The sequence below is a fragment of the Alexandromys fortis genome, unplaced genomic scaffold, assembly GCF_014885135.2.
Source record: "Alexandromys fortis isolate MF-2015 unplaced genomic scaffold, M_Fortis_MF-2015_v1.1 scaffold_97, whole genome shotgun sequence".
Classification (NCBI taxonomy): domain Eukaryota; kingdom Metazoa; phylum Chordata; class Mammalia; order Rodentia; family Cricetidae; genus Alexandromys; species Alexandromys fortis.
Window position 1 is genome coordinate 1,857,041 of NW_026067981.1, and position 26,228 is coordinate 1,883,268.

At 39.4% G+C, this 26,228-nt stretch overlaps 1 protein-coding gene and 1 non-coding gene across 3 annotated transcripts; one reads left to right on the forward strand and one right to left on the reverse strand.

The window, feature by feature from the left end:
* Positions 1 to 1,785: 1,785 nt before the first annotated feature.
* Positions 1,786 to 21,875, reverse strand: Gorab (golgin, RAB6 interacting). Of its 2 annotated transcripts, XM_050158382.1 has the most exons (5): positions 21,713 to 21,875; positions 14,714 to 15,071; positions 12,488 to 12,589; positions 9,690 to 9,830; positions 1,786 to 3,518 (listed from the first exon to the last, which is right to left on the reverse strand). In XM_050158382.1, exons 1-5 carry the CDS (start codon positions 21,771 to 21,773, stop codon positions 3,086 to 3,088), a joined length of 1,095 nt encoding a protein of 364 aa, XP_050014339.1. In that variant the 5' UTR covers positions 21,774 to 21,875; the 3' UTR covers positions 1,786 to 3,085. The 2 variants fall into 2 exon arrangements, with proteins under 2 accessions (XP_050014339.1, XP_050014340.1); XM_050158383.1 differs by lacking the exon at positions 21,713 to 21,875 and having other exon boundaries at positions 14,710 to 14,847.
* On the forward strand, positions 20,507 to 20,634 carry LOC126511356 (U6atac minor spliceosomal RNA). The gene has a single exon (XR_007594674.1). It is a non-coding gene; the product is annotated as a U6atac minor spliceosomal RNA (small nuclear RNA).
* Positions 21,876 to 26,228: the final 4,353 nt, after the last annotated feature.

Genomic DNA, 26,228 nt, shown 5'->3' on the forward strand with positions numbered 1-26,228 from the left:
ACTGCCGCTTCTTTGTAGTTTACTTATTTTGGTAACAAGACTTTAAAAAAAAAAAAACCCTCTAATCTGACCTGTTGTCTAACATGGATGTTTTATTTTAGTGTTAAAAGTGAAGTGAAAATGTAGCAGTTCTTAATCACACCCACAGAATGCCAAAAAATAAAAAAAAATTAGAATATTTAAAAGCATGAAGATTATTGCTATTATTGATATTGATGCTCATAAATATTCCCTAGCCACTTATTTTGCTTTTCATTATTTAAGATATTTTGCATCAGCTTTTACAGATGCTAATCATACTCCCTTAATTAGACCATAAGCTTAGGGGAAAAGGGCACAGATCATATACCACTTCAACAGCACATCTGTATGAGTAGCTACATGCAGTTGTTTGATCAACTGCAAAGATGACTGGCATTGCATTTTGAAGACAGCTGTTTGGGATTAGGATCTTGCAAAAGTAGCCTAACATTAAGGTAAAGGCAGCCTGGGGAGCAGCTCTCTGCTCCATCTCTCTAGAGAACAGTTCAAGTCAGCCCTAGGGTAGATCTATGTTGAGTGGGGTAAAATTACCCTGAACCAGAGTGGCCTCAGGTCGTGTCTAGCAGACGGAGTTCTATCTATCAAGGCCTTTTAAAATGCTGACTTGGTTCCTTAGAAATACAAAACCCCAAACATCATTTCTAAAGGTCATTGGGAATGGCCTGGGTCAGAATAACTTGAGTCAGTGTGTGTCAATGCCACGAAAGAGGAAGTGGCCGAGTAGTTAGATAAGCTCCTGGAGAGGGCTGCATTGCTAACTCCAAAGAAAGAAAGGGTTTTCTAGCCGAGTCTCTACTGTGTAACTCAAATGCCAGTCCAGCAATGAACTCTGCTCTTGGAATTCCAATCAGAGATTTTATCATGACTTGCAAACCAGCTGTGCTCTTCTGAGAACAGATTTACCACCTGCAAGCACCGTAATTCAGCAGAATGCAGAGGTGAAAATTCTGAGGAAAAAAGTTATTTTCAACGCAATGAGAACCATTCTTAAAGGAAGTCTGCTTCTCCAGAACCCACAGAAATGGCTCCAGTTTAAAACAAAAAGCAGTCACCAGGAATGGAGTTTTTAAGAACCCTTTAAATTCAAGTTTAAAACAAAATTATTCTCCCCAGCGAGGGCAGCTTATAACAATCTAGCAAACACTGCCTCTTAACTGTTAGACAAGCAGAATGATGATTAGTAATTTTGGGCTGATTTCCTTCATAGAAATGTACTTGTGAATTTATAGACCAAAGCTGATCAGTGTATTTTAAAGGACGTGTTCCAGGGCTGTCCTGGGAAATCAGTACATATGGTCCTCACATCAGGAACCTCCAGTTCTCACTCACTTGCTCTGGATCCTCGCACACATGGGCTACAGCTGCCTTTGCATAAAACTCATGCAATATAATTTTGTCACTTATATCATCACCTGAGCACTCGGATACCACCCTAGAAAAGCTGGGTGGGGACAAAGCTTTGTCAAAGTAACAGTTTTAATTCAACTTTTATACCACATAGTTGAAAGCATTTCACACACACACACACACACACACACAATGAAGTTTTAAAGCACAATTATTAGGAGGCGGATGCAGTGACACTTTTAGGTTGAGACAGGGAGAAAATGTCACAAAAACAGCGGTGCCAGGTGTGGTAGTTAGCAAATTTTTTCCATGACTCTGTGTTATACACACATCCTATTTAACATATATCAAACGGGTTTGAAACTTTTTTATGTAAATGAAAGACCATACTGTAAATACATCAGACTTGTTTATTCCTTAGAAAAATAAGACTGTATCAGGCAATGAAGTCTTAAATTTGCATGTATGTCATTCATAAATAAAAATAACACTATCTAAATAAATGCTTGTGTTTAGATGTCAGTAATGGGAAATTATCTTGCAACTTAGGTCATAGAAAAATACAAAGCATCCTTATTATCAGAAGATAACACCTTAAAAAACAATTTAAAAACAGGATGTCCCCAGCTTTTCTGTAATGTATTATGGATATAATTGTCTTTATGTTCCTTTTTTATGATTGAAAACATTTTTATTGTGTACAATTTCTGATAAATAGATCATAATTTATGATAACAATGGTATATTCTGTGGCAAATCTGAAATACTTATATATACATTCACATATATCACAATGCAGTGGTCAAGTATTAGGGAACAGGTAATCAACACACTATGAAAGTACTAAGAGAGTGAGTACTTTAACAACTGAAATGCTTTATGACAGTATAATACTCAACATAGAAAATGCCCATGTCACACTTTTTGAGAGGAACACATCACTGGCGGATGATGGAGAGGCAATTTTCAAGATTCTCCATGTTCAGATTCACTTTAGAAACTTTCCATTGTCTAAATTTTACCCGTCAATTCATTGGTTGGATGAGGAAAACAGAATGTCAAAAGCAAAATTACACATACATAATTTGTTTATAGATGTATATTAAGTAATCAAAATTCAGGTGTAAACAAGAAACCATTTACTGGTAAAATAGTGTTGGCTTAAGTTGTCTAGGTCCTAACCTAAGCTCTGATTGCCAAATTGTGTTTTGTCACTATAGCAGTATCCAGAGAAGAAACTTAATCTGTCTTTCTCTTCTCCACTCTCTGTCTATGGTATTTTTGTCTTTTTAATGACTGCATAAATAGATCATGCAGTCTCAATATTTTCTCACAGGTTAAGCTTGGTCAAGTATTGAGACCCCTCTCGCTCTGCTTTTCTGAACACTAGCCATGTAGTTTTTTTTTTCCCTACCATTCTGCTCTTTTTGTAGTGTTGAGAATCAAAACCAGGGCTCCAGGCTCACCCAACCTTTGAGTCACTCACTTTGACTCAGTAATAAGGACTGAAGGAACACCGAGGTGTCAATACCCCTAGATAGGAAACTGTCCCAATCTATGACTTTGGAATGACCAGACATGATTATCTAACCAACACTAGGCATGGACTCAAACACAAAAAGGTTTAAAGAACTTTTTATCAGAGATGGGCTGTAATTTATCGCTAAGATATGTTAATGGAATTAACACCAGCTCCTCAAGTGGCCACAACAGCTGAAAAGTCCTTAGTTCCTTGACCTGGACAGTCTAGTCTAAGGGGCGGACTACTGGAAAGTTTGCCTGGCTTGTCTGCCTTGGCAGAAGTAGCTTGCTCTTGAGGCTCTTTGTTCTCTGAAGACACAGCCTCCCCAGCAGGCTGACACAGCCTCTCTACAGGAGCCATTTGTTTGCCTGCCTCTGCTTCCTGTTCTCGGAGCAACTGTTCAACCTCCACCTCCAGTTCCAAAGCCTCCTCATCAGCCTGCACGTCCAGCTGCTGCATCAGCTCCTCCAGCTTCTTGGCCTTCCGGAGCTCGTTCTGCTGGATGATGGTACAGAGGTGTTCAGTGAGCTGTTCTTTTGTCTCGGTTTTGCGCTGTAAATCCAGCTTTGCTGTAATGTATTCAGCTTCAGCCCTATCAAACCGCTTCCTAGAAGGACACATACAAAGATTGGTTTATTCACTTTAATTGGGAAGCTTTCTGAGAGACAGACACAAACTAAAATGGGAAATGAAATGTACAATGAAGCTATGGATACTAATGCTTTGACAATAGTGGACAACATGTACGGTCTACTAGGGTAAGATGCTACAACTATCACAGCATCCTGATTTGGATTTATGGCCTGTGATTCTTCAGTATGTCTTTCCAAAGCTCTGCCTGAGTGACAGCAGGTCAAGAGAGTTCAAGAGTGGCAGTTTAGTTCTGGGGTGATGGAGAGAACAGAGAGCCCAGATTTGTAGCATTTGCCAGACTATGTGATATAAAAACAGCCACTCTGGATAATTTCATGATGCCTATGTGACACCACAGAACCTCCTCTCAGGAGCTGGCCAAAGCTAGCTAGAGCAACTTGAAGTACACAGTTGGTTAAATTTTTGACAGCAAAACAAGAGATGAAGAAAGTAGAAAATTCATACCTCCTAATTAATAGATTAGGAAAGTATTTTAATGAAGGAGCGAATATAGTAAAAACAAAGTACAGCCAACTAAAGGACATCAAGTGAGGGCAAGAAGTAAACACCAAGAACAGAAACCGCCAGGCCAGTGTCAGTTTAGACAGGGCTTCTCAAAGCCCACACTGATAGCTTGGGCCATAGAATTCTTTATTATGAGGAGTTGCTCAGAAGCTTGCAGGATGCTAAAGAGTATTCCTGGTTTATCTATTAGTACCACCACACACTAAACTTTATGTCACCAAAAATATCTCTGAACATTGCCTTTTTGAGACACACAAGTCCTCTTAGTTGAAAATCCCCAGGCTAAGTCACTTTCATTCCACATAACAACAGACTATTGTTACATGTAAAAGTTTTTATAGTCTGAGAATATAGCTGAATGGCAGAGTACTTGACTAGCAACATGAGAAGGAAAAGGAAATAGAAGGAAGGAAGGGAGGGAGAGAGAGAGGAAAGGAGGGAGGAAAGGAAAGAAGAAGGGAGGGTAGATCTGTGTACATATGTGAACAGTGCAGTATGGATGAGTAATCCAAGTCTCTTGTGAAGTAAGGTAAATAGAGGGGAGAAGCTACCCCAGAAACTCCCTACCCCTTGCATTAGATTGTTATATACAGTAAGGTTGTCATAGCTTCACTTTCTACATGTGGTACGTCTCTTATAAAACAGTCAGTTTCTTCCTCTCTGAAAGAAAACAATTAGCCTGATGTGGGATTCCCCTCTGTATGCTGTAACTACAGAAACTACTTTGAACCTATAGCAGGGCAGAACTTAGCTAGGTGGGGAAAACTAAACTGAATGATGGGAGAAAGAAGGGTGGAGTCAGAGAGAAGCCATGGAGCAGCCAGAGATAGACACTGTGAACTTTATCCAATAAGCCACAGCCACGTGGCAATATACAGATTATTAGAAATTGGTTAAATTAATATAAGAGTTAGCCAATAAGAAGCTAGAGCTAATGGGCCAAGTAGTGATTTAATTAATACAGTTTCTGTGTGATTATTTCAGGTCTAAGCTAGCCGAGCGGCTGGGAACCAACAAGCAACCTTCTCCAACATTTGTCAACTAGTTCAATTCAATTCCCAATAATATTTGTGAAGGCCCTGTTGACTTAACAGTTTTGATGGCCTACTTAACTTCACTAATTCCTCAGTATGCTATGTGTATGTTTTATTACCATTGGTTAATACAGATGCTGCTTTGGCCTATGACAGGGCAGAATAGAGCTACATGAAAAAACTAAACTGAAAGCTGGGAAAACGAGGGTAGAGTCAGGCAGAAGCCATGTTGTTGCCAAAGGAGAAAGACACTGGAACCTTACTGGTAGGCTACAGCCTTGTGGTGATACCCGAAATGGGTTAATTTAAGATGTAGAGCTAGCTAGGAATATGCCTATGCTATTGGCCAAACAGTGGTGTAATTAATATAGTTTCTATGTGATTATTCGGGTCTGGATGTCCAGTAAACAGGAACACGGTCTCCATTTATAAAATTCCAATATGAGCTTTAAGTATAACTTAGAGAAAATAAGAAAGAATTACACCTTCTAGTGGAAGATTATCTTGGAAGGACACACAGTGAAAATTATAAAAGGCTTTGAGTGTAGAGAACTGAAGGTTCAAACCTGTCCTCTGTTGGTCAGTAATGTATACCTTTTTAGTCTTTGGATACACAGGTATCTAGCCAGGCTAGCTAAGGGACAGAAAAAGACTTGTACTGCAGGATACGAGGAATACTGTCACAAGCAAGTCACCAAAATTACAGGCTGTTCTCCATGTTCAAAAGCCACACCCCTTCTATCTGAACGCTCTGTCACAGTCAAAGGGCAAAATGGCTATCAGCTGCCATCAGATCCATTCCCATTCAGTTTCTCCAAATCCAGAAAGATAGCATGGACAGCCCTCACAAAACTCAGTCTAAACTGGAGTTCTTAATGTCATTGGTCGTGAACCACTGTTTTGCCTGTGAAGGAAATGGCCTTGAGTGGATATAAATCTTTGGTCTAACTACATGTACCACCAGGGTCAACATCTTGAGTGAAACACTTGGATTTCTACAGAAGGGGTTAAAGAGAAGAGGTTATGCAAAGACCAAAAACCAGTACAGGAACTCTGGCAGTTACTGCAACTCAGTCTTGGGTCTATCTGCAAAACAATGTCATTAACAGTCACACAGACTTGTGGCTTGAGAGTCAGCAGTGCAAACAGTCCAATGATTCTTCCTAGTGCCTAATAAACACTAATAAACCCTGCAGGGCATTTAAATAAAAACCATCATTGCCATTTAGTGACACATATCTAAAACTACAGTTACAGGAAAGCTAGGCTCCTGGTATTTATAATTCTAAAATTGCTATTTACGCTGTGCTCATTTATTGTACTTCTCTTATTTTACTGTCACCTAATAAACATAAGAATGAACATGTTGTTTTTCAGTATCTTCCCATGTTAAAAAACTTTTACTGGGTATCTAGGTCCTTTATTTCTACACTAGGTAACATATCCTGCTCATGAATGTTCTAACATTAAGTCAAGAGCTCTGACATCATAGACATAAGAATACTTCAGTCTTTCCCCAGTACTCTCTTCTCTCTGGATCTATCCCTGTCTGCATTCTCCAGCTCTGCTCTCCTAGTCAGTAGAGATTTACAGACTGGTTTCATGACCACTGAATTGAAATAAACATTTGCAGTCAGGTCCCAAGGTTTCTACTGATCTGAGTGCATCCCAGGGAAATCACTTAAGATGCTGTATTTTGTTTATTTGTTTAAAGCCTTTCTGGCCTAAAACATACATATATATTCTACCAAATGACTGATGTTTGAAATATTAGTTTCACAAACTACATGATTAGCCTAGGGGTCTTGTCACTCATTCTGAACCTGGGTAGGATGGGTACTCTGGAAGAGAGTAAGATCATTATATATAAGCCAGTAAGACATACTGAACTGGAAATGTAATTAGAGAATTGTTTTGTTGTTTTAGGAGGACACTGAATGATTTAAGGTTATTTAAAGGTTTTAAAAACTGTCTCTTTGTCTTGGTATCTTTGACAGTCTTTAAAAAAACAAACAAACAAACAAAAACCCTCAATGTTTAACCCTTTCTACACCAAACTGTAGCCACAAGTCCATGAATAGGTATAACCATCTGAAGTCAGAAAGAGGAAGAAATTGAACCATAGGGTCTCTTAAAACTCGTGCCCCTGCTAACACCTTTATTTTGGGTTTTTAGTCTCCAGAAAAGATGAGAACTCTCTGGTGCTTTTTTTTTTTTTTTTTTTTTTTGAGAGGTCTCTCTCCCTTTATTTTTTTTTATAATTTATTTATTTATTTAAGATTTCTGCCTCCTCCCCGCCACCGCCTCCCATTTTCCTCCCCCTCCCCCGATCAAGTTCCCCTCCCTCATCAGCCCAAAGCGCAATCAGGGTTCCCTGACCTGTGGGAAGTCCAAGGACCACCCACCTCCATCCAGATCTAGTAAGGTGAGCATCCAAACTGTCTAGGCTCCCCCCAAAAGCATACAGTTTATGGTAATTTGCTAGGACAGCCCTAGGAACCTAAAACAGTGCAGAGTCTCATCTGGAGTCTAAGTAGTGAAGCTGATTGGCCACGTGAATGACCAGTGTGCAGAGTGGTCCATTCAGATGAATTTCTTCAATCTCATGAACCAGTGAGTGAAAATGTATTTCTAAGGATAAAAAGGAGATGCAATTTCCACGTACAATTAATCATTTCCATATCTATAACTGCTCAATAACCATAAGTATAAATTCAGAAAATTCTGTATTAATCTTATGAATGAACAAGACACAATCTTAATTCCAGTTAGGACTGTCTATGGCTTCTCTATTACCTTCAGCTAACAGCCTTTGAAAAGGAGATTCACACATCAGCATCCTTTCACACGATTCTATCAGTAACAGCACCATGAAAGTGGTATCTTTAGCTTATTAAACATATGAAATAAAAATAGGATATGAAACTTTTACTGTGTAAGAATTCCCTGTGTAAGTTTCAGTAAAAAATAGTAACCTACTTTATCTATGGTTTCCAAAAGCTAAAACTGGTATTTCCTATTTAATAGCCGATGTGAAAAGGACGTCTTTCGCAGCCTATTCAGGACAGAAGTAAAACACACACCAAGCTGATTGTATTTATGTATTTAGGAATAGGCACACAAACACACACATACACGTACATATCTAATAACAATTGAAAAGCAGAGGTCATGAATTTGAAAAATAGAAAGGAGAGATATATTGGAGGGTTTGAAGAAAGGGAAGGAAAAATGATGTAATTATATTATAATCTCAAAAAACCCGAAAGAAATAATTCAATAAAAAACCCACAATTAGACTTTTTCTGCTGTAACCAGGACTATGAGGTACTACGGACTATCAGGATGAGGGGCTGCAGAGGTGGCCAGCTTAGTTACAGAGAATAAGATGTGCTGACAGTTTATGTGTAACGAAATCCTCGTGACCTAACAGTAACAGAAATTGGAAACTTCTGGTTATCAGCTACTGATGGCATTGATTTAGGATGGTCCACTAATAAGGGCAACCCATTCATAGCAAACGAGCAAACAACAATTACCCAAATCACAAGGACAACCACAGGCCTCTTAAACACTAAATAGTGAATTAAAACTATCACCAAGCATTTCCGTTTTATTAAATTGTTATATAAACATTTTGATGTTGTGGTTTACCCGAGACTAATGAAGCATTCTGATTGATTTCTAGTGTTACAGAGAAAGATGCAAAGCTGAGTCATTAGCACGGCATTCCCTTGTGAAGAAAACACAAACGTGGATGATTAAAGCAACGTTGAAGGGACTGAGAACCCTGAAATTGGGCATATTTTTTGCCCTTTTATCTGCTTGAAAAGCCCATGTAATTCTTTACATATGTCTATTCACTTTAAAAATATTCCACAATGATTCCTTTTTTATAAAAATGCTAACAGTTGAAACCAAGGAAGCACATGATAACAGACCATTTTGTACAAAGTATAACCAAACAAGGAAAAACAAACTTCACAATACTTAGAGGATATTTAAGAAAATATATCCATAAGTATTTTTTCTTTCTACTCATAGACAGAGTCCTTCTTTGTACACCAGGTTGGCCTTGAACTTGCGGTGGTCCTCCTACTTCAGTCTCTTGAGTGCTGGAAATATAACCATGTACCACCACCACTCCTAGCTTATATTCAAAAGTATTTTCAAAATCACCCAGCTTTCTTACTTTGATATCAGAGTGAGAATTTGGCCCAAATTCTATAAAGGCAGTATTAAAAAGCTCAAATTTTAATGGAAAGAACACTAACTTGCTGTTAGAATAATATAGTTCTGCAGTGAGTTAATCAGGCATATAATTTGATAGATCTTGAAATATTCAGTATCTCAAATGTTAAATAGGTAAAGGTTAATCAGGAAACACTAAAATGCAAATGAGCAATTCAGGAAATGCTGTAAGAGGAATTTCCAAGGTAAAGCCATAGGACAGGCAATCACTTGAATTAGCATGTTACCCATGGCACTCTCATGAGACTTTGCTGGAGACAGACATAAACCCACTGGCACAGTGAGTAAGGGACACAGCTCACGCCAGACTCTTCAGACCTCACCATCCTACCCACCGTGCATAGGAATACTCTAGGCTGGCCTGGTCAATTCTGTTCCTGAGGATTCCAATGTCAGCTGACACCATGTCATCTAAGGCCTGTAACTCCTTCTGGATCCTCTTCAGTTTCATTGTCTCTGCTTGGGTCCTTTTAGATCTAGAAAACCAGGAATGTGAGTTGTAGGAGAACACTTTAAAACCACATTTCCATACATGATATAAATGGAAAAGGACGGTAACTGTGTATATAATTATAGTTCATGACATTCTTTTAAGAACATAGAAAAAATCAGAATTGACAAAAAGAAAATCAATGCTCTTTTCTCGTTTTTCTAAACTTTCTATTAGTACATAACAATTTCATGAACAAAGCAAAAATTAAGGTTTTTATAAAGGCTCCTGATAAAGCCGGGTGGTGGTGGCGCACACCTTTAATCCCAACACTTGGGAGGCAGAGGCAGGCGGATCTCTGTGAGTCCAAGACCAGCCTGGTCTACAAGAAATAGTTCCAGAACAGCTAGGGCTACACAGAGAAACTCAGTCTTGAAACCCGCCCCCAAAAGAAGAAAAAAAGAGAGAAAATAGTTACTGATAAGCAGTTCATTTGTGGACTTACATGAGAGAACATGTTGGGAAGTACCCAACACAGCTTTCCAAACCCGGACTCCAATCCAACCTCCTTCCCAAGTCCACTTTCAGCTCCCATTCTCACTTGACAGAAAGATCCAACTTGACTAAGACACTTCCTTGTCTGAAAACATGTATCTTTTCAACTTCTTCAGTCTCATCTTGTTTCCTAGGAAAACTGTATACAGGCCCTTACATTTATCCGTGGGATTCAGATTCCTCTCCGTTGAAAAGCACACCCTACTTGATCATTCATCTGCCTCTTACTGCACCCAAGTACACATATACTTCAGACACAGGGTAACAACCACAAAAGTGAACCTTTAACCATTAATTCATCCATTCAGAATTTCACACACATTTCCTAGGGAGCAGAACCTGCCCCCAAGTGACACCACCACAGGGCAGCTTCTGTCCCTGACTTTGACTGTTTGAGGCATTCATCTTCCCTTTCTGTGCACATCAGTAAGCAGCAGTCTGACTTTAAGAGCTTCATTATCATTTATTAACAACAGAACCATGCTGCGTTTCCCTGCATTTCTGTCTGCATCTATATTACTCTGTCTTAAATCAACAGCAGGGGCACGGAAACGATGCATTCCTTTTAAGACAGGGGACACATGGCCCAGGCCGGCTCTGCACTCACAATTCTTCTGCCCCTACCTCCCAAGTGCCAGGATTATAGGTCTGCAGCACTACAGCAAGCTGAACACACCTAAATTCTTTTGTAAAATGCCCAATAAACAGTCTCTACTCTTAGTAAAGGCTAAGGAAATCCCTTTTTAAAGCATAATCAATCACTTGTAGAAAAAAGATGGTATTATTCTTTTATATTTTGTTTTTTTCTTGAAATATAACCCAACCTGTGAGTTGTATCTTTATATATTATACTTCATGAGAAGTTGTAAAAGGGGAAAAAATCTTTTTCAAATGCTTCTCTCTCTGATTTATTCTTATATCTACCTATCTTCCTTTCATCTCTTATGCCCTTCCATCAATTCAAACCTCAACAACAGTTTATACACAGTCTTGCTACACAGCTGTGCAGCCTAGGCTGACCTTGAACTTATGGCCAATCTTCCTTCAGTCTTGGGAGTGCTGGGTCAGTAGGTACATTCCACCATTCCTATTTTGTAACACAAGACCCCTAACACTAACTAACACACACACACACACACACACACACACACACACACACACACACACACACACACACATGCTCTCTTTATTGTGTTTCAGGGCAGCTTATATAGGGTCTCCTTCCATGTCCTCTCAGCTGCAAGCCCACCAGAAACCACTCCCCTGCCATCAGGAACTCCTGAGGGTCTCGTGCTCAGAGCAGCTGCAGAACAAGTTATTTGCTCAGAGCAGCTGCAAGCATAGGAAAACAAGTTGTTTACTCCGGCAGGCAGGGAGTCACAGAAAATTCAGGGTCTGGGGGTCCACAGTCCCCAACACTATCTGGAGGTCCTAAAAGCAACACATCACTGAATACTTGCTTGCATTCAGTCCAGTCACCACTTTACTGACACAGCTTACGACCACAGGAGAACTGGAATTACAAACTCAAAGCATAGGAAGAGCAGCAGGGACAGGGAAGAATGGCTCACACAGGGAATGCCGCAGTTTGGAACCCGTATGATACAATACATGAGGAGAGACTACTGACACACTTACCATTAAAGCTATGGAGAAAAAAAAAAAATCAAACCTCACACAGGCTACATGATGGCTGCTGTAAGTTACCAATGAAACAGGAACTTATTTAAGAAACATGCCAGTAAGAAACACAATCAAAGTTTATGACAGTGTTAGTCACTCCTGTACTGCACTTACTCTCTGCATGCTAGATGCCAACACTTTTCCACATTCAAATTAAACCCGCATTTGCTGCTCACATACACACACTGACATCCATTTCTGCTGCCCCATGACTGTGTTAACAGATGGTTAACATTGATGCCAGCCCTTCACTTGCAGCTGACATCACAAATACATCATGATTCATTACTTTAAAAAAAAAAATCCTCCCTAAAAGGTAAAACTAGAATTTCAATATCATTTAAAGCATAATTTGTCTTATTAGAGTTGCAATGCAAGTATTGGTTTATTAAGTAAGGCATGGGAAAATAAACATAAGCTCGAAGAGATGACTGTACGTCACCAGCCCTCATCCAGAAGCCTCACCTTTCGGCGATGGCTTGAGCCAAAAGGGCTTTCTTACGTTTATTTTTCTCTTCCATTAGTCGCTGTTCTTGTTGGAGGACTTCCCAACGGGATTTTTCTTGCCTGGGGGAGGAGGGGAGGCACAAAAATGAATTTATGAAAAAAGACTGTTACCCAGCCCCACACCTTACCAATCTGTCTCCTACACATAAAATTTAATCAGGCAGATTACATATATTTTCTTTCAAAAATCCCTTTAAAAGAAATGCATCTGCAGCCCATTATTCTGTTCTAATACGAACAAAGACACGATCTGAAGTAGAGAGGCGTCTATACATTGGACCTTTGAAATCTATATATGTGTATAATCTAGGAACCCACAAACTGTAAGCCCAAGGACTGTGACATTCTTTTAGGAGTACAAAGAAATGTGTGCGTGGATAATAACATATGTAAAATGGAAGTCAAAGTATATTGGTCTGAGGTTGATGTCATGTTTTACCTTTTAGAATTTTCTTTATGAATAAAGTCTGGACTTCCTTAACATCTTAAGGTAACAGCCAGTGACTGTTTATTACATTTTTTTTCATTTGCTCACTTTTCTCCAACTGTTTTTACAATTGGTTTTTAATTGAAACACAATTATATCACTTTCCCCTTCCCTTCATCCAACACCTCCATATCCCCCCCAAGTTGATAACCTTTATCATCACATACACATATAAGTATGTACAAATATATATAAATACAACCTGCACAGTCCTTTATCTCCAACTCTTGGAGCATTTTAAATGAGTAGTTGTCTGAGCTAAAGGTAAATGGAATACGCTAATATAGAAGTCAAAGACTGAAAACATGTATTCTATCTTCTAACATGTCAATTCTGAAAGAGGACACACGAATATTTCCATAGTCATAATGCTGTCAACACAAACAGGGTCACAGCAAAGCTCTTTCTTCTCCCTACTGGCGTTTATCCAGCCTATCCAACACCCTTACCCAGAGACCTAGCAACCACTTATAAACCTGCCCTTTTCTTTCTGCTACTACAGCTTCCCCTAGGGCTGGCACCAGTCATTCTCATCCTTCCCACTCCACAGGTCCCTCTCTCAAACTACAAACAAGCCTGCCCTTTCTCTAATCACTACTCCACTACTCTGACGGGGTATTTTCCCTTGGGACTCTAGTATTAATTCCGCTTCACCAGAAAGTACGCATTCCCGTTATCCTTGCTGTCTATTTCTCCACTGTTCGCTAGCCTTTGCAGGGCTCAGAAAACCAAGATGGCAGCATAGAACACTTTAAAATATGGCTCTCTTTTCCTAAGCTCATCATATCAGAATTTTTCCTTTTTAAATCAATGGCTCCTCAAATTACTGTCTCCCATGGACATCCCAGAGTATCCAAAACCAATGCTATTCCTATAACATCTCATATAAGTTGTCCATCTCAATCACAAATTCAAAGCCTTCTAGAGCTGTGTTATAAAACAAACCAAAAACCAAGCAAACAAACTTAATTCATGTGATTTTATATATCTCATCAAAACCAATTATATCATAAATCAATTCTTATTGACACAAAATCAACAGAGACGAGGACTATATCTGATATTGGGAAAAACACAAGATACTTTGAAAAAAATCAGAAAAGGAAAAACAAAAACAAATGGCATCTTTTCTTTCCATTACTAAGAATTCAAATGTTAGCAAATGGAAATCTCTATATGGGTGGAGCGAAACTATGTAGATTCTAATAAAAAGGCATTTCAACTCTATTACTTACTGGCTGTGTATGTTAGCTTTAAGAAGATAAGTGTGTGTGTGTGTGTGTGTGTGTGTGTGTGTGTGTGTGTGTGTGTGTGTGTGAATTTGAGAGAGGGTCTTGCTATACTGCTCAGCTTAGCCTGGAACTCACTGTGTAGATCACTCTGGCATCAAGACTTGAGAGCTCCTTCCTTCGCACAAGTGCTATGCTTACAGAAATGTGCCACATGTCTAGTGTTCAGAAAACAGCATTTTCTCTAAGTTCTAGACAACTCCTCCATCAGGTGAAAATAATAAGCATGTATTATAATAATGTTGTAAAAAGTAAATGACAAGACAAAATATTTATCTCATAATATGTTTAGGTGGTTGATGCTTTTCAATAGTTTACTGATTTCATTTGTAGGCAGAAAAAAAATCAACAAACTATATTTCTTTCCAGTCCTTCGGGAAAAGATGAAAGTCTCACAGACTTACTAACAATTCCATTTTCTTTTTCTCCACTTTGCAATCTGGCTTTGGAGTTAGAACCTCAGCATTTCTGTGACCATCGTGGGAATTCTGGAGTCCGGGTTCCTGTGGCTGACCTTCAACACTCTGTGGTTTCCCATTGCCAGTAGAAGAAGGGGAGAGTGAGAGAGGACTAGGGACAGCCGGGGAAGGACGTGGTTTTTGATGGTTAACTCTCTGTTTGGGTGGAGAGAGCAACTGCTCTGGAGGTAATGCGGCTGATCCATCTTGAAGACCAAGTTTTTGGCTTTGCTCTAGAAGGGCTTTTTCTCGCTGAAGCTGCTGTCTAGTTTTTTTCACAGGGAGACGGCGCTGAGGCTCAAAGAGATCTAGGTAAGAGAAAACAAAAGAAGAGTTCTTACATGAACAGCAAATAATGATAATTTCTCTAAAAACAAGGTAGTCGCATTAAATTTGGTAATTCTAGAGGTCCCATTCTCTATTTTGAAAGCCCAGGAAAAAAACATTTTTGGGGGGTTCAACAGTTCTTGTTTCATACTATTAATATTTAACAAAATCAGCTTCTCTTTCAATTCATCTTTATAGGAAATCTATTTCATTGAACCAGGTCTCGGGAAGGCAAAGTTTTCATTTCAACTTGAGGACTATAGAAAAACTGACTAATTCTGATGAAACTGGGTAGCCAATTGAATTTTCTGAAATACTGTTAGTGTTGGTATGATTCATGATTCTCCCTGTTGTGCAGAAACAACTAATGGCTGGTTCACAAATGAGATGCCCTTCCCTTAGATTTACATATTAGAACAATTCTACTTAGTTCTACAACTGTTTTAGCTTGTGGATCAAAGGCATATTCACCAAAGACCAGATAAGTTCCAATTAATGCATTTAAACTAATTTTACCAGCATCCTCATTTAAAAGCATCAGAGGAAGATAAAACAATTACAGAGATTTTGTTTATAGCACAAATGAAATAAAAATGCTCCTTTGGGGAGAAATATTGGTACCAAGATTAAATTCTTAGGGCAGTGACTGGAATTTCACTCTCATATTACATTTAATATGATCTACAAAACTGCACTGTGTAGAATTATTATTCCTTACAAATGAGTAACTCAAACAGGACTTTTAAGGCTGGGCATGTCACACAGTGGTAGAGCATTTGCCTAGAATTTACAAGGCCTTGTAATCACCAGCACAGCAAGAAAACAAAAACCAAACAAACAAAAGACTTGTCAAATACGATATTTAAATTCTACACACTGACCTCTGAAGTACAAGTTTCTTAATTTAAATTTTCAAAGTAGAGCTGTAAACTGTGAAGTCATTAGCTTGGCTTCAGTCTAGCTCCCTGCTATACAGTTATAACTGTCCATTACTAACCCATGGAGGCAATGCAAGGAGATATGCATGGAAACTGTCTTTTTTTTTTTCTTCTGTCTTTTAAGAAGACAGAGGTAATATCAAAATTGTGGACTGTGTTGGTTAATGTGAATCATCAACTTGATGAGATTCAGAATCACCTGGGAGATGATCTATGGGCGTGAATGTGGAGTATTACTCTGAGTAGATTAATTGAGATGGAAAGACCCATCCATTGTGACTGTCACCATACCCTGATGGGATGATCTCCTCGAGTGTCTAAAAAGGAAAAAATGAGTTGAACATAGGCATTCATGTTCTCTGCTTTCGGAGGAGGCAGAGGCAACATAACCAGTTCCCACAAATGCCTGCCTCCGGGACTCCTCCACCACAATGGCCAGTACTCTCCAACTGTGAGTCAACAGAATCCCTTTCCTTTAAGTTGATTTTGGTAGCGTGTTTTATCATAGCCACAAGAAAAATAACTAACACATGGACTTTCTCAGAAACACAAAGTACCCTCCTCTATTTTGCAATATGAGTTTATTGGTTACTGTTCATATTTACATTTTCAGAAAATATCACTGAGGCTGTTTTGTGAAAACATTAACTGAATAATTAAGTTTCTTTGTAATTCAGCTATGTCTTTTTTACTTTATATTTTTACAAAGCATAGACCTAAGGCTTAGAAAGAATCATTTTCCACTAGCAATAAATAAACAAATCAGGGCATGTAAAAATAGAACACATTGTTTAAGTACTATGCACTGGAAACTATAAATATCAAAACTAGGGCCATCCAAGGAGCATAAATCTAGTGCAAAGGAGGACTGGCCACAGTCACTTCTAGTCAGCTGCTGTCATTAAAGCAATTTAGGTCAATACAGCCAGACACTTTGATTCCCACAATTAAAAACAGGTACTTAAAAATTATTTCTATTTGTATTTTTTATGTGGTCCTGGATTGAACCCAGAACTAGCACATGTTGGACAAGTGCTCACTCACTTAGCTCTGGCCCCAGCTCCTAATATCAGTTTTATACAAACTGCATGGGGTTTCAAGTGTAGGGAACTCTATCAACCATAAAAACCTAGATTATGCTATAATGGAAAGAAACTTTTAGTCTTCAGCAGCGTGTTCCAGCTAAAGGCCAGGCTGAGGATGCAGCTCAGAGGGGAAGCAACAATATGAGGCTCTGGGTTCGATCCTCAGAACCATAAAGCAAAACAAAAATCAAAAAACAAAGGCCAACAATCACATGCAAATTTTGTAAACAATTCTGATGAATATCATTACTAATATTTTAAAAACTGGATAGTCAAGAGCAGGAAGGGAAAAAATCCTGAGAAGTCAAACAATGTTTTTAAAGATTTTATGTATATGAGGTTTTTGCTTGCATGTAAGTATAGCATGTACATGCAGTGGCATCAGAAGCCAGAAGGGGCCGTCAGATCTCAAGAAACCTTAGTTACTTAAGGTTGTGAGCTGCCAAGTGGGTGCTGTGAACTGAACCTGGGTCCTCTGGAAGAGCAGTGAGAGTTCTTTAACTGATGAGTTTTCTCTTCAGCCCCTAATAACTTTCCACGTGTGTAATTTAGCCAACAGGCTGCTTGTGAGCTCCACTCTCTGTCTACTCCTTAAGCCCCACTCCCTGACCCGTCTTCACTACCATCTGAATCATGTGTTGTTGAGCATAAGGAAATGATAAGTCTACAAATATTCCTAAAATGTATTAATTTTACAAAAAGTGTACTGTCAAGTTTTTTCTCTATTTAGCATCACACTGACAATATTCATCCCCACTACTGGCCCCATCACTGCCATTCTCTTCAAATGCTGAGTCATCCAGAGGGACAAACCGGAGTTTATTCATCTCTTCCCAAGGACACTTAGGTTGGTTACTTCTGTGAACTGGGCTGTTACAACTTCCTTATGTGCTAAATTTTGCCTTGGGTATTATTCCCGAAGTACCAGGTGTTAAAATATAACATTAGATGTTAGACTGTCTTCCAAAATGCATTTCTCCCAGCAGTATGTACAAATCCACTTTAATACATGTATTGTTCGGTCTAATGTTTGACTTGCAGTCACCAAGAGAGCCCTAAGGTGGTATCTCACTGTTTTTGATTTTTAAGTTCTGCTTGTTGTTGATGGTTAGCATCTATTCATATTCCTTTACTTTGAAATATCTATTACTTCTTTTAGCTTGTATTATTCACACATTACTAGCAAAGAATTGATAACACAATTAAAGAGAGAATATTTTAATACCAGAAATGGTCATACATCCAGGGAAGAAAATCTAACAATACAAAACATTCGAGATTTATAGGGGGCAAAAAATTCTAAGATTTGTTACAAGGTATTACAGACGGTCTAAATGAGTGGAAGCCATACACCCTTACTGGTAGTGTTAATAACATGATAATATCAAACAGCTCCAGATTCACTGCAATTCTAACCAAATTCCTATCCACTGAAATTAGGTAAAATTGTTCTAAAAAGTTTTTGTAGATAAGTATAAATGCTTAGACTAGGAAGGAAATTAGTAAAAAGGGACCAGAGTGAATACTGATGTCAAGATTAACGGCAGTGAGCGAGATGGCAGAGCAGATATAGGCACTTGTCACAAAGCTTCAAGACCCGAGTTCTGATCCCTATGACCCACATGATAGAAGGCGTGAACTGACTCTTACAAGACATCTTCTGACTACCATGCCCATGCTAGAGCCAAGGCAAAAGGGCTCATACACATATATACAATAAATAAATCATAAGGAATAATAAAGGACACCCAGGAATAAATACCTTTTTTTTAAAAGCAACTTTTTTAAAATATTTATTTATTTATTATGTATACAATATTCTGTCTGTGTGTATGTCTGCAGGCCAGAAGAGGGCACCAGACCTCATTCCAGATGGTTGTGAGCCACCATGTGGTTGCCGGGAATTGATCTCAGGACCTTTGCAAGAGCAGGCAATGCTCTTAACCACTGAGCCATCTCTCCAGCCCCCAGGAATAAATATCTTAAAACTGGCAGAGCAGGTTGCATCGCATTCTTCCATTTTTTTACATATTAAATCACCTCAGATCATATGTGTATATACAAATATACATGTATATATGTATGTGTATATGTATGCCATACATTCTTCCAATCTGTACGATTGAAAGTAATTTCTTTTAAGACATCAATGACTGCAGTTGACTACCACCCCTCCATTTCAGACACATATAAATGTTTCCAGCCCCTAAAATTATGACTTACTTTTATTAGTTATTTTCTAGTGAAAGCATTTAATTACCAATGTTCAATTTCCAATCTTCTATTCTTCCTGTCACATATAACTCCATGTGACAGCATCAAAAGTCAGTGTGGAATGACTGTACCAGCCTCACCTGGCAACCCATGTTACACATGCCACTAAACCAAAACTAAACCTTCATTATTTCAAAGAATTAGCTATGTTAAAGTTTGCTTCAATTTAAACTGTCTTAGCCTGATTTCTTAATTATCAATACCTCTGTATGTTTATCTCTCTCCCTCTGTTCACATCCCCTTGCCCCTCTACCAATCATAATTCTGTGTTTCATTCCTTTGATAGTCTTCAGACATAACAATATCCGTATTAAAATACACCTGCTTCACATAATTCGTTCATATATAAACTCTATCAGACCTACTTGCTCCTTCTGCACATATTTATGTAATTTATAAATTACTGAAAGTAGCTAGTGATTAAAAGAATCTCACTAACTAGCACAAGTTATTTATCCTCTCGCCTGTAAATAGACAATTGGTTTGTTTTTAACTTTTGGATATTATAAACAAGATGGCTAAGAACATTCTTGACTACATGTGCACTCAAGTGTTTCAGAAACACCCTGTCCTGATTTTTGTCAGCAACCAATCCCATCTTCCCAGATTAACTTCATTCTTCACAGCTGCGATAAGATTCAATTTTTGCAGCTTTAAAACTGGGAAACCCAAGACCTTGGGGTTTTTAATGCCAGTCACTTTGGTTCACATTAGCTACACATAGACACACAGATGTTTCCTTGGTTCTCATGGCAGTCATAGGTAAGTGACTTTATATCCATAGTCTAAATTACACCACCAAATGACAGGTCTTGACGCTCAGGTCCTTATCACTGTCCAATCAAATCCAAAATGCAGAAATACTTTAAGATACATTTTTAGATAACAATCATATTAGAGTCCTTCATTAAACCTTTGCCCTGGCCAGCTAACTTCTGCCAACATTTAACCTCCATGAAATAGCTCCAGGGTGCATCAAATCCTTAGTGTGAGGTTGCTCTATGGCTACCACTTGTGCAATATCTATTACCATACTATTTTATGGTCTGGCTCATTAATCTACAAGCTTTCTGAAGGCAAAGACGCCCTGCTCATCTTTACATCTCTACTGTGGAGGCTGTGTTGCACGATGTTAGCATCCCCCTTGACAAGGAGGGAAAGGGCCCTTGGGCCAGACAACACACCTAATTCAGATGCTGATGCCCACAACTTGAAAGTCAGATCAGAAACAAGGCATACAGTATTATAAACTTGTGAATGGAGAACGAAGTTACATAACAAAAGAATCTAAAGGCATCAATCAGAACAGCATCAGCGGGTCACACCTGATAGCATCATCTTATGATAGAGTTTTTAAAAGCCCCTTCCCTGGGCCGGCCCAATGTCCCCAATGTATATAAAGTACACCGAGCCCATGTTAGCAGTTTACTTCCTTTTGCACCTGTCAGCCCTGGATAAGTCTCACATCTTGGCGAAAAATTACAAAGTACCTGAGCTACATCCACACTTCTCACCAACTATAGACATAGAAGGATTTCTTTAATTTTATCCCTAACTAAACAAAGCATTTTTTTAAACGTTGCCACGAGTGACAGAAAGTTCTCCCAGAAGTGCTGGGCACTGCCAGGATCACCACAAACATCTGTGTGAAATTTCAATCTCAGGTCAAGAGCGTTTCATATCGTTTCCTGCCAAGCATCGGAAAACTAATTCATCAGAAGCAACCTGCAGAGCAATTCAGTGATATATATTTTGTACTCCCAGGATGTGTGAATGTACTGTGCACGTGCACACAAGCACACACACGCGCTGCAAATCGAGCCCCTCAAAAATCCTTTCGGTTTGTTGACTCTCCGAAACTGGAAAGAACTACAAAATCACCTGATAACCAGAAGTGGACGCAATGACGATAAAAACCATTTCTTTTGCACGTATTCACTCTCACGATCCCCTCCTGCTTTTCTAAGTTCACCCCAGTTATTATGCTCTAGGCAATCCTCCCCTCCACTCACCCTGACCCCAAGTCAGCTACGATCCTCTCTGGAGGAGCCTTTCGGGTGGTAGCTTCGCTTTCTCTCCCTAGTCTCGTTCCTTTCTACTGAAAAAGTCACTGTAGAACGGATCCTAAGATAGAAACCCTCCGGGTCCGCCTCTCTGGCCCCGGCTGCGAAGACACCCACCTGGAGAGCCCCATCATCCCTGGGGCGCCCCACCGGCCCTGCCCGCCCACTTGCTGCTCCAGGCCCCACGCCCCCTCACCCACCCGCGAGGCCTCCAGTCCTTGACGGGTGCAAGGCTCTGCACCCGCGCGCACATCCACGCTACCTTTATTCTGCTTTAGCCTCCTCAGCTCTTCCTCCGAGAAGCCAGCCCAATCCTGAGCCATCCGCCCGGCCCTCGAGACCCCAGGAGCGCCCCAAACTCAGCTCGCCCACTGCCAACACAGCTCCCCGGGCACATCCGGGTTCCTTCCGCGGCACGGCCACCAGCCAATCAGCGCGCCGAGCTGGGGAGCGAGGCCCCCTCGGACTTCAGGTGAGGGCGCCCGCGGGGCTGCCCCGAGCGATGCCTGAAGAGCCGGCTCCGGGGACCGCGCCGCCCGAGCCTGAGCCTCACTTCGCAAGTCTCTGTTGCGGGCTTTTGTTCTTCTAGCTCCATCACTTGGAGAGAAATGGGGGCGATGAGAATGTGAGGAAGGGCGGAGGACATCAGGCAGGGAGGCAGTGGCAGAGGAGGCCGGAAGGAGGCGGGTCCTGTGTGGCCAGCTGGGCGGAGCCTGCAGGCTGGGTTGCCTGGGAGGTGGGCTGGACAGGCGCGGGCCCGGCTTGTAGGTCCTGAGGCTGCCACATAGCCAAAGGCCAGTTCTCTGCCTAAAGTAGCAACTTCCAGAGTTAGTTTGCTTCCCACCTGATTTGTCTCTTTGTTTTTATGACGAATGAGTCTCCGTATCGCAAGAGATTTTGCTGATCTCCAATTCACAAGCCTCACCACACCGCTCAAGTCCTAATTGATGAATTTTTGTTTTCCTTAAAGCTAACTTCTTGAACTTCTATTTCTTCGTTTTAAGTAGTATTTAGAAGACTAAAAGATGAAATGCTTGTCGAAATGTGTAGGTCAGGCTTTAAAAAAAATAGATCAATTACTCTGTTTTAAAATGTTCTTTTCCACTATTTTTGCTAACAAAAAGCAAACCACAATACCTTGGCTCCATTTGAAATTTCAGTAAGTAATTTTTGGTGTAAGAGTCAATACTTTTAATCAAGTTGAAATAAAGGAGTATACTGGAAAATAAAGTATGGTACCAAGGATTGAAATGTTAGACATTTTCTTATAGTCTTTGAGTTTTAAAACTGAATGGGTTTTCCAAAATTCAAGGATACCACACATGTTTATCTTAAAGATGGGTTTATTATCAATGCATTTACAAGGTAAAATGCCCTACAAAAGGCTTAGTTTTGTTCACATTTTGCAAATAGACTAGATATGTTACAGGAATACATTAACTCCAGAATAGTATGTCATAATCAGTCACAATCTGGTAATTTATTCAGTTTGTCCTCTGCACACAATAGTCATTTAGAAGTAATCCAGTAACAGTGTTCAGCCAATTGCATGCTCCCTGTTGCATTTTATACATTTATTTTCTTCCTATGAGTTTCAAGATTTATCACTAATCTTAATAGAGTTCTAGTTATGGCATTTTAAAAGATTTGCCTTGCCCCAAAATGCAAATCAAGGCACCAGCAAGATATAATAAAAGCTAATAAAATCCATCTGTATAAAGTTGTATTTTCCCATTTGCAGCATTCTAAATCTCTTGTTTGTTCTGTCGGCCCTTGCTCATGAATCCTGCTTTTGTCAAATGGTATAGGATATTTTAGTGAGAGATTAGCTCCAAATGTCCTTGGTCTGTGCGAATTCTTTGGGTTGAGAGATTATCTCTACAGATTAGTTTAACTGGAAGTCTCAGTCTTGTTAAACCAACTAGATCGGAGGTAATTTCCCCCCATTTGTGTTATAAATCTGGATCCTACCACCATAATACCCCAGGGGTGTTATGGTGTTTCCCCACACGTGACACACTTCCTTAATTTTCAGAGGAGTAGACAGTATTTTTATAATCATCTTATAGTCTACTCTTTTCAGGCTCTCAACTAGTTTATTTTCAACTATATGTAGAAACCTCCATTTTGGGTGGCTATGTATTGTTCTCTTTTTGTACTCTTTTAGAATCTGTGATATACATTTTTGTGTTTAAATAAAGCTTTATATTTAATTCATCATGTTTATGTTTCATTTATTTTGTCTCCTGCTGTTTCTCAATTATACCAGTTGGTGGTTTGTTTGGTTTTTTTTTTTTTTAAACCAAAAATCTAGAAGCATATGTGGTGTTTCGCCCCTGTAATTCTAGCACCCAGGAGGCTATGGCATGAGTTTGAAGACCATCTGAGTTACACAGTGAATTACAGACCAGCCTGGCTACAACATGAGAACCACTGTTAAAAATAAATAAACAAATTAGTATGTATATTAAATATATAATTGTATTTCTAGCCTTTTTATAAGATGGGGTTGGCTGACTCACAAGGTCAAAGTACTTGATGTGAAAGACTGATAACGTGTGTTCAATTCCTGGGACTCCACATAAAAGTGAGAGGAAAGAACCAACTCTATAGAGTGGCGCTCTCACTTCCAGCTACATTCTGTCGTATGGACACCCCACACACATATCCTCCCCCCACACATCCCCCCAACCATGGTAATTTTTATAACACATCAAATAGCTTCCTCCTCCACTTTGAATAAAATCCCAGTTCCTCCCTGATCCTGTATAATCGGGCCTCTGCCTGCTTCTTTTCTCTAAACTGTCTTTCTCCTTTCTTCATTCTCTGTAAACTCTGGTCAACTTTGATCTCTTTTGGTTTTGGAGATGCACAAAGCTTCTCCCTCAGTTCTCTGCTGGCCTAGCCAGAGCTTTTCCAGTTGCCCTTCCTTAAGCTATGCTCTTTCCCTTGCTTGTTGCTTCTTCCTGCTTTGGTTATGGTCCCCAAACCCACATAGGCTGTTTATGACCACGCTATCTAGTGTACCTAGATAGCAGCCTCCTGTAATTTTTTTATGATTTATATAGCACTGAGTATAATTTCTAGGTTATTTGCATTTTATGCTTTTATTTTTGTTACGTTTGATATTAGTTCCACAATATGACCGCTAGATCTCTTCTTTACCCAGAATGAAGCAGACTGACAGCTGCTAAGCACTCAGTATGCATTGGAAGAACAAATCTTTCCGAGTTAAACATTGACTTAAAACATTTTCACTGTAAGTGCATCTGAGATTCCTTTATAGAATGAATTTCTATGATGCTGGAAAAACATGAACCACATTTTTCATTCTCTTTGCAGCTATGAACTCATAAATTAGTAAAAACATTTTAGCAAGTTGAGAAAAATCAGTAAGGCGTTTTCTTTTGTAAAGCCGAATGTGGTGTACTTTCATAGCTCCATGGCCACCATATCTGACAGAAGCAATGGAAGAGGGGCAAGGATGCTTTTGACTCAGTTGCTAATGGTAGTTTGTGTTTCATTGATGTGGGATTTTCCTCTGTATGCTGTGAGTACCATTGATAAATAAAGGAATTGCTTTAGGCCTATAGCAGAGCTATAGGGGAACAGAGCTAGGTGGGGAAAACTAAGCTGAATGCTAGGAGAGAGAAGACAGAGTCAGAGAGAAGCCATGGAGTCTTCACCATACACAGACACACTGAAACTTTGCTGGTAGGCTACGACCTCGTGGTGTTGCACAGATTAACAGAGATGGATTAAATTAAGATGTAAGAATTAGCCAATAAGAAGCTAGAGCTAATGGACTAAGTAGTGCTTTAAGTAATTTAGTTTCTGTGTGATTATTTCGGGACTGAGCAGTCAGGAAACACACTAACAGATGGCATAAGAAAAGCTGCTTAGTTCACGGTGGCTGGAGTATGTGGCAGATACTTCATAGACCATGGAGCATCATGAAGTAGAAACATGACAGTAACCAGGCACTGCGTGTATCTTCAAAGATCTGCACACTAATGACCCTCTTGTACCCACTAGTTTCTACTTCCTGGAGATTCTGGAGCCTTTCAAATTAGTACCAACAGATGTGGGACAAGTATTCAAAACAGGAGCCTGTCTGGAAAATTTCAGATTCAAACCTTAGCCAGCCTTAATATACCACTTTAACAAGCTTCACAGTTTTGAGGAAATAGGTCTTACACGTCTGCCAAATCTATATTTAGTCAATAACATAACACATGAGTAGTTTTATTTACTTTTAAATTTTTCTATTATTTTTTTGTATCTATATACACTGTGGTCTGAGTGATGGTATATTCAAAAATTCCGTGTGTTAGAATTAGGAGGTGAGAATTTTTTAGTGGGTAACTTGGTAAAATGGGCTTTGGAACCCTCATGAATGGGATTCATGTCCATATGGAATAGCATAAGAGAGCATGCAAGTCCCCCTCACTATGAGATAATACATTAAGAAAACAACTTGAAGCCAGGCAGTGGTGGCACACACCTTTAATCCTAGCACTCGGGAGGCAGAGGCAGATGGATCTCTGTGAGTTCAAGGCCAGCCTGGTCTACAAGAGATAGTTCCAGGACAGGATATGCTCCAAAGCTTCAGAGAAACCCTGTCTCAATAAAACAAAAAAAAAAAAAAGAAGTAGAAAACAGTCCCTCACTCTACCAAATGGTGCCTTGAACTTGAAAGTCTACCAGACAATAGAAAATAAACCCTGTGTTTGTAAATTTTATTCAATATATTATATATTATTATATTATTATATTAT

Excerpts from the sequence above, each read along its gene's own strand:
- Gorab (XM_050158382.1), bottom strand. The coding sequence starts at position 21,773 with ATGGCTCAGGATTGGGCTGGCTTCTCGGAGGAAGAGCTGAGGAGGCTA. Across the intron at positions 15,072-21,712 it reads GAGGCTAAAGCAGAATAAAG|ATCTCTTTGAGCCTCAGCGC; the intron begins GTAGCGTGGATG and ends TCTCTTACCTAG. Across the intron at positions 9,831-12,487 it reads GCTCAAGCCATCGCCGAAAG|ATCTAAAAGGACCCAAGCAG; the intron begins GTGAGGCTTCTG and ends CTGGTTTTCTAG.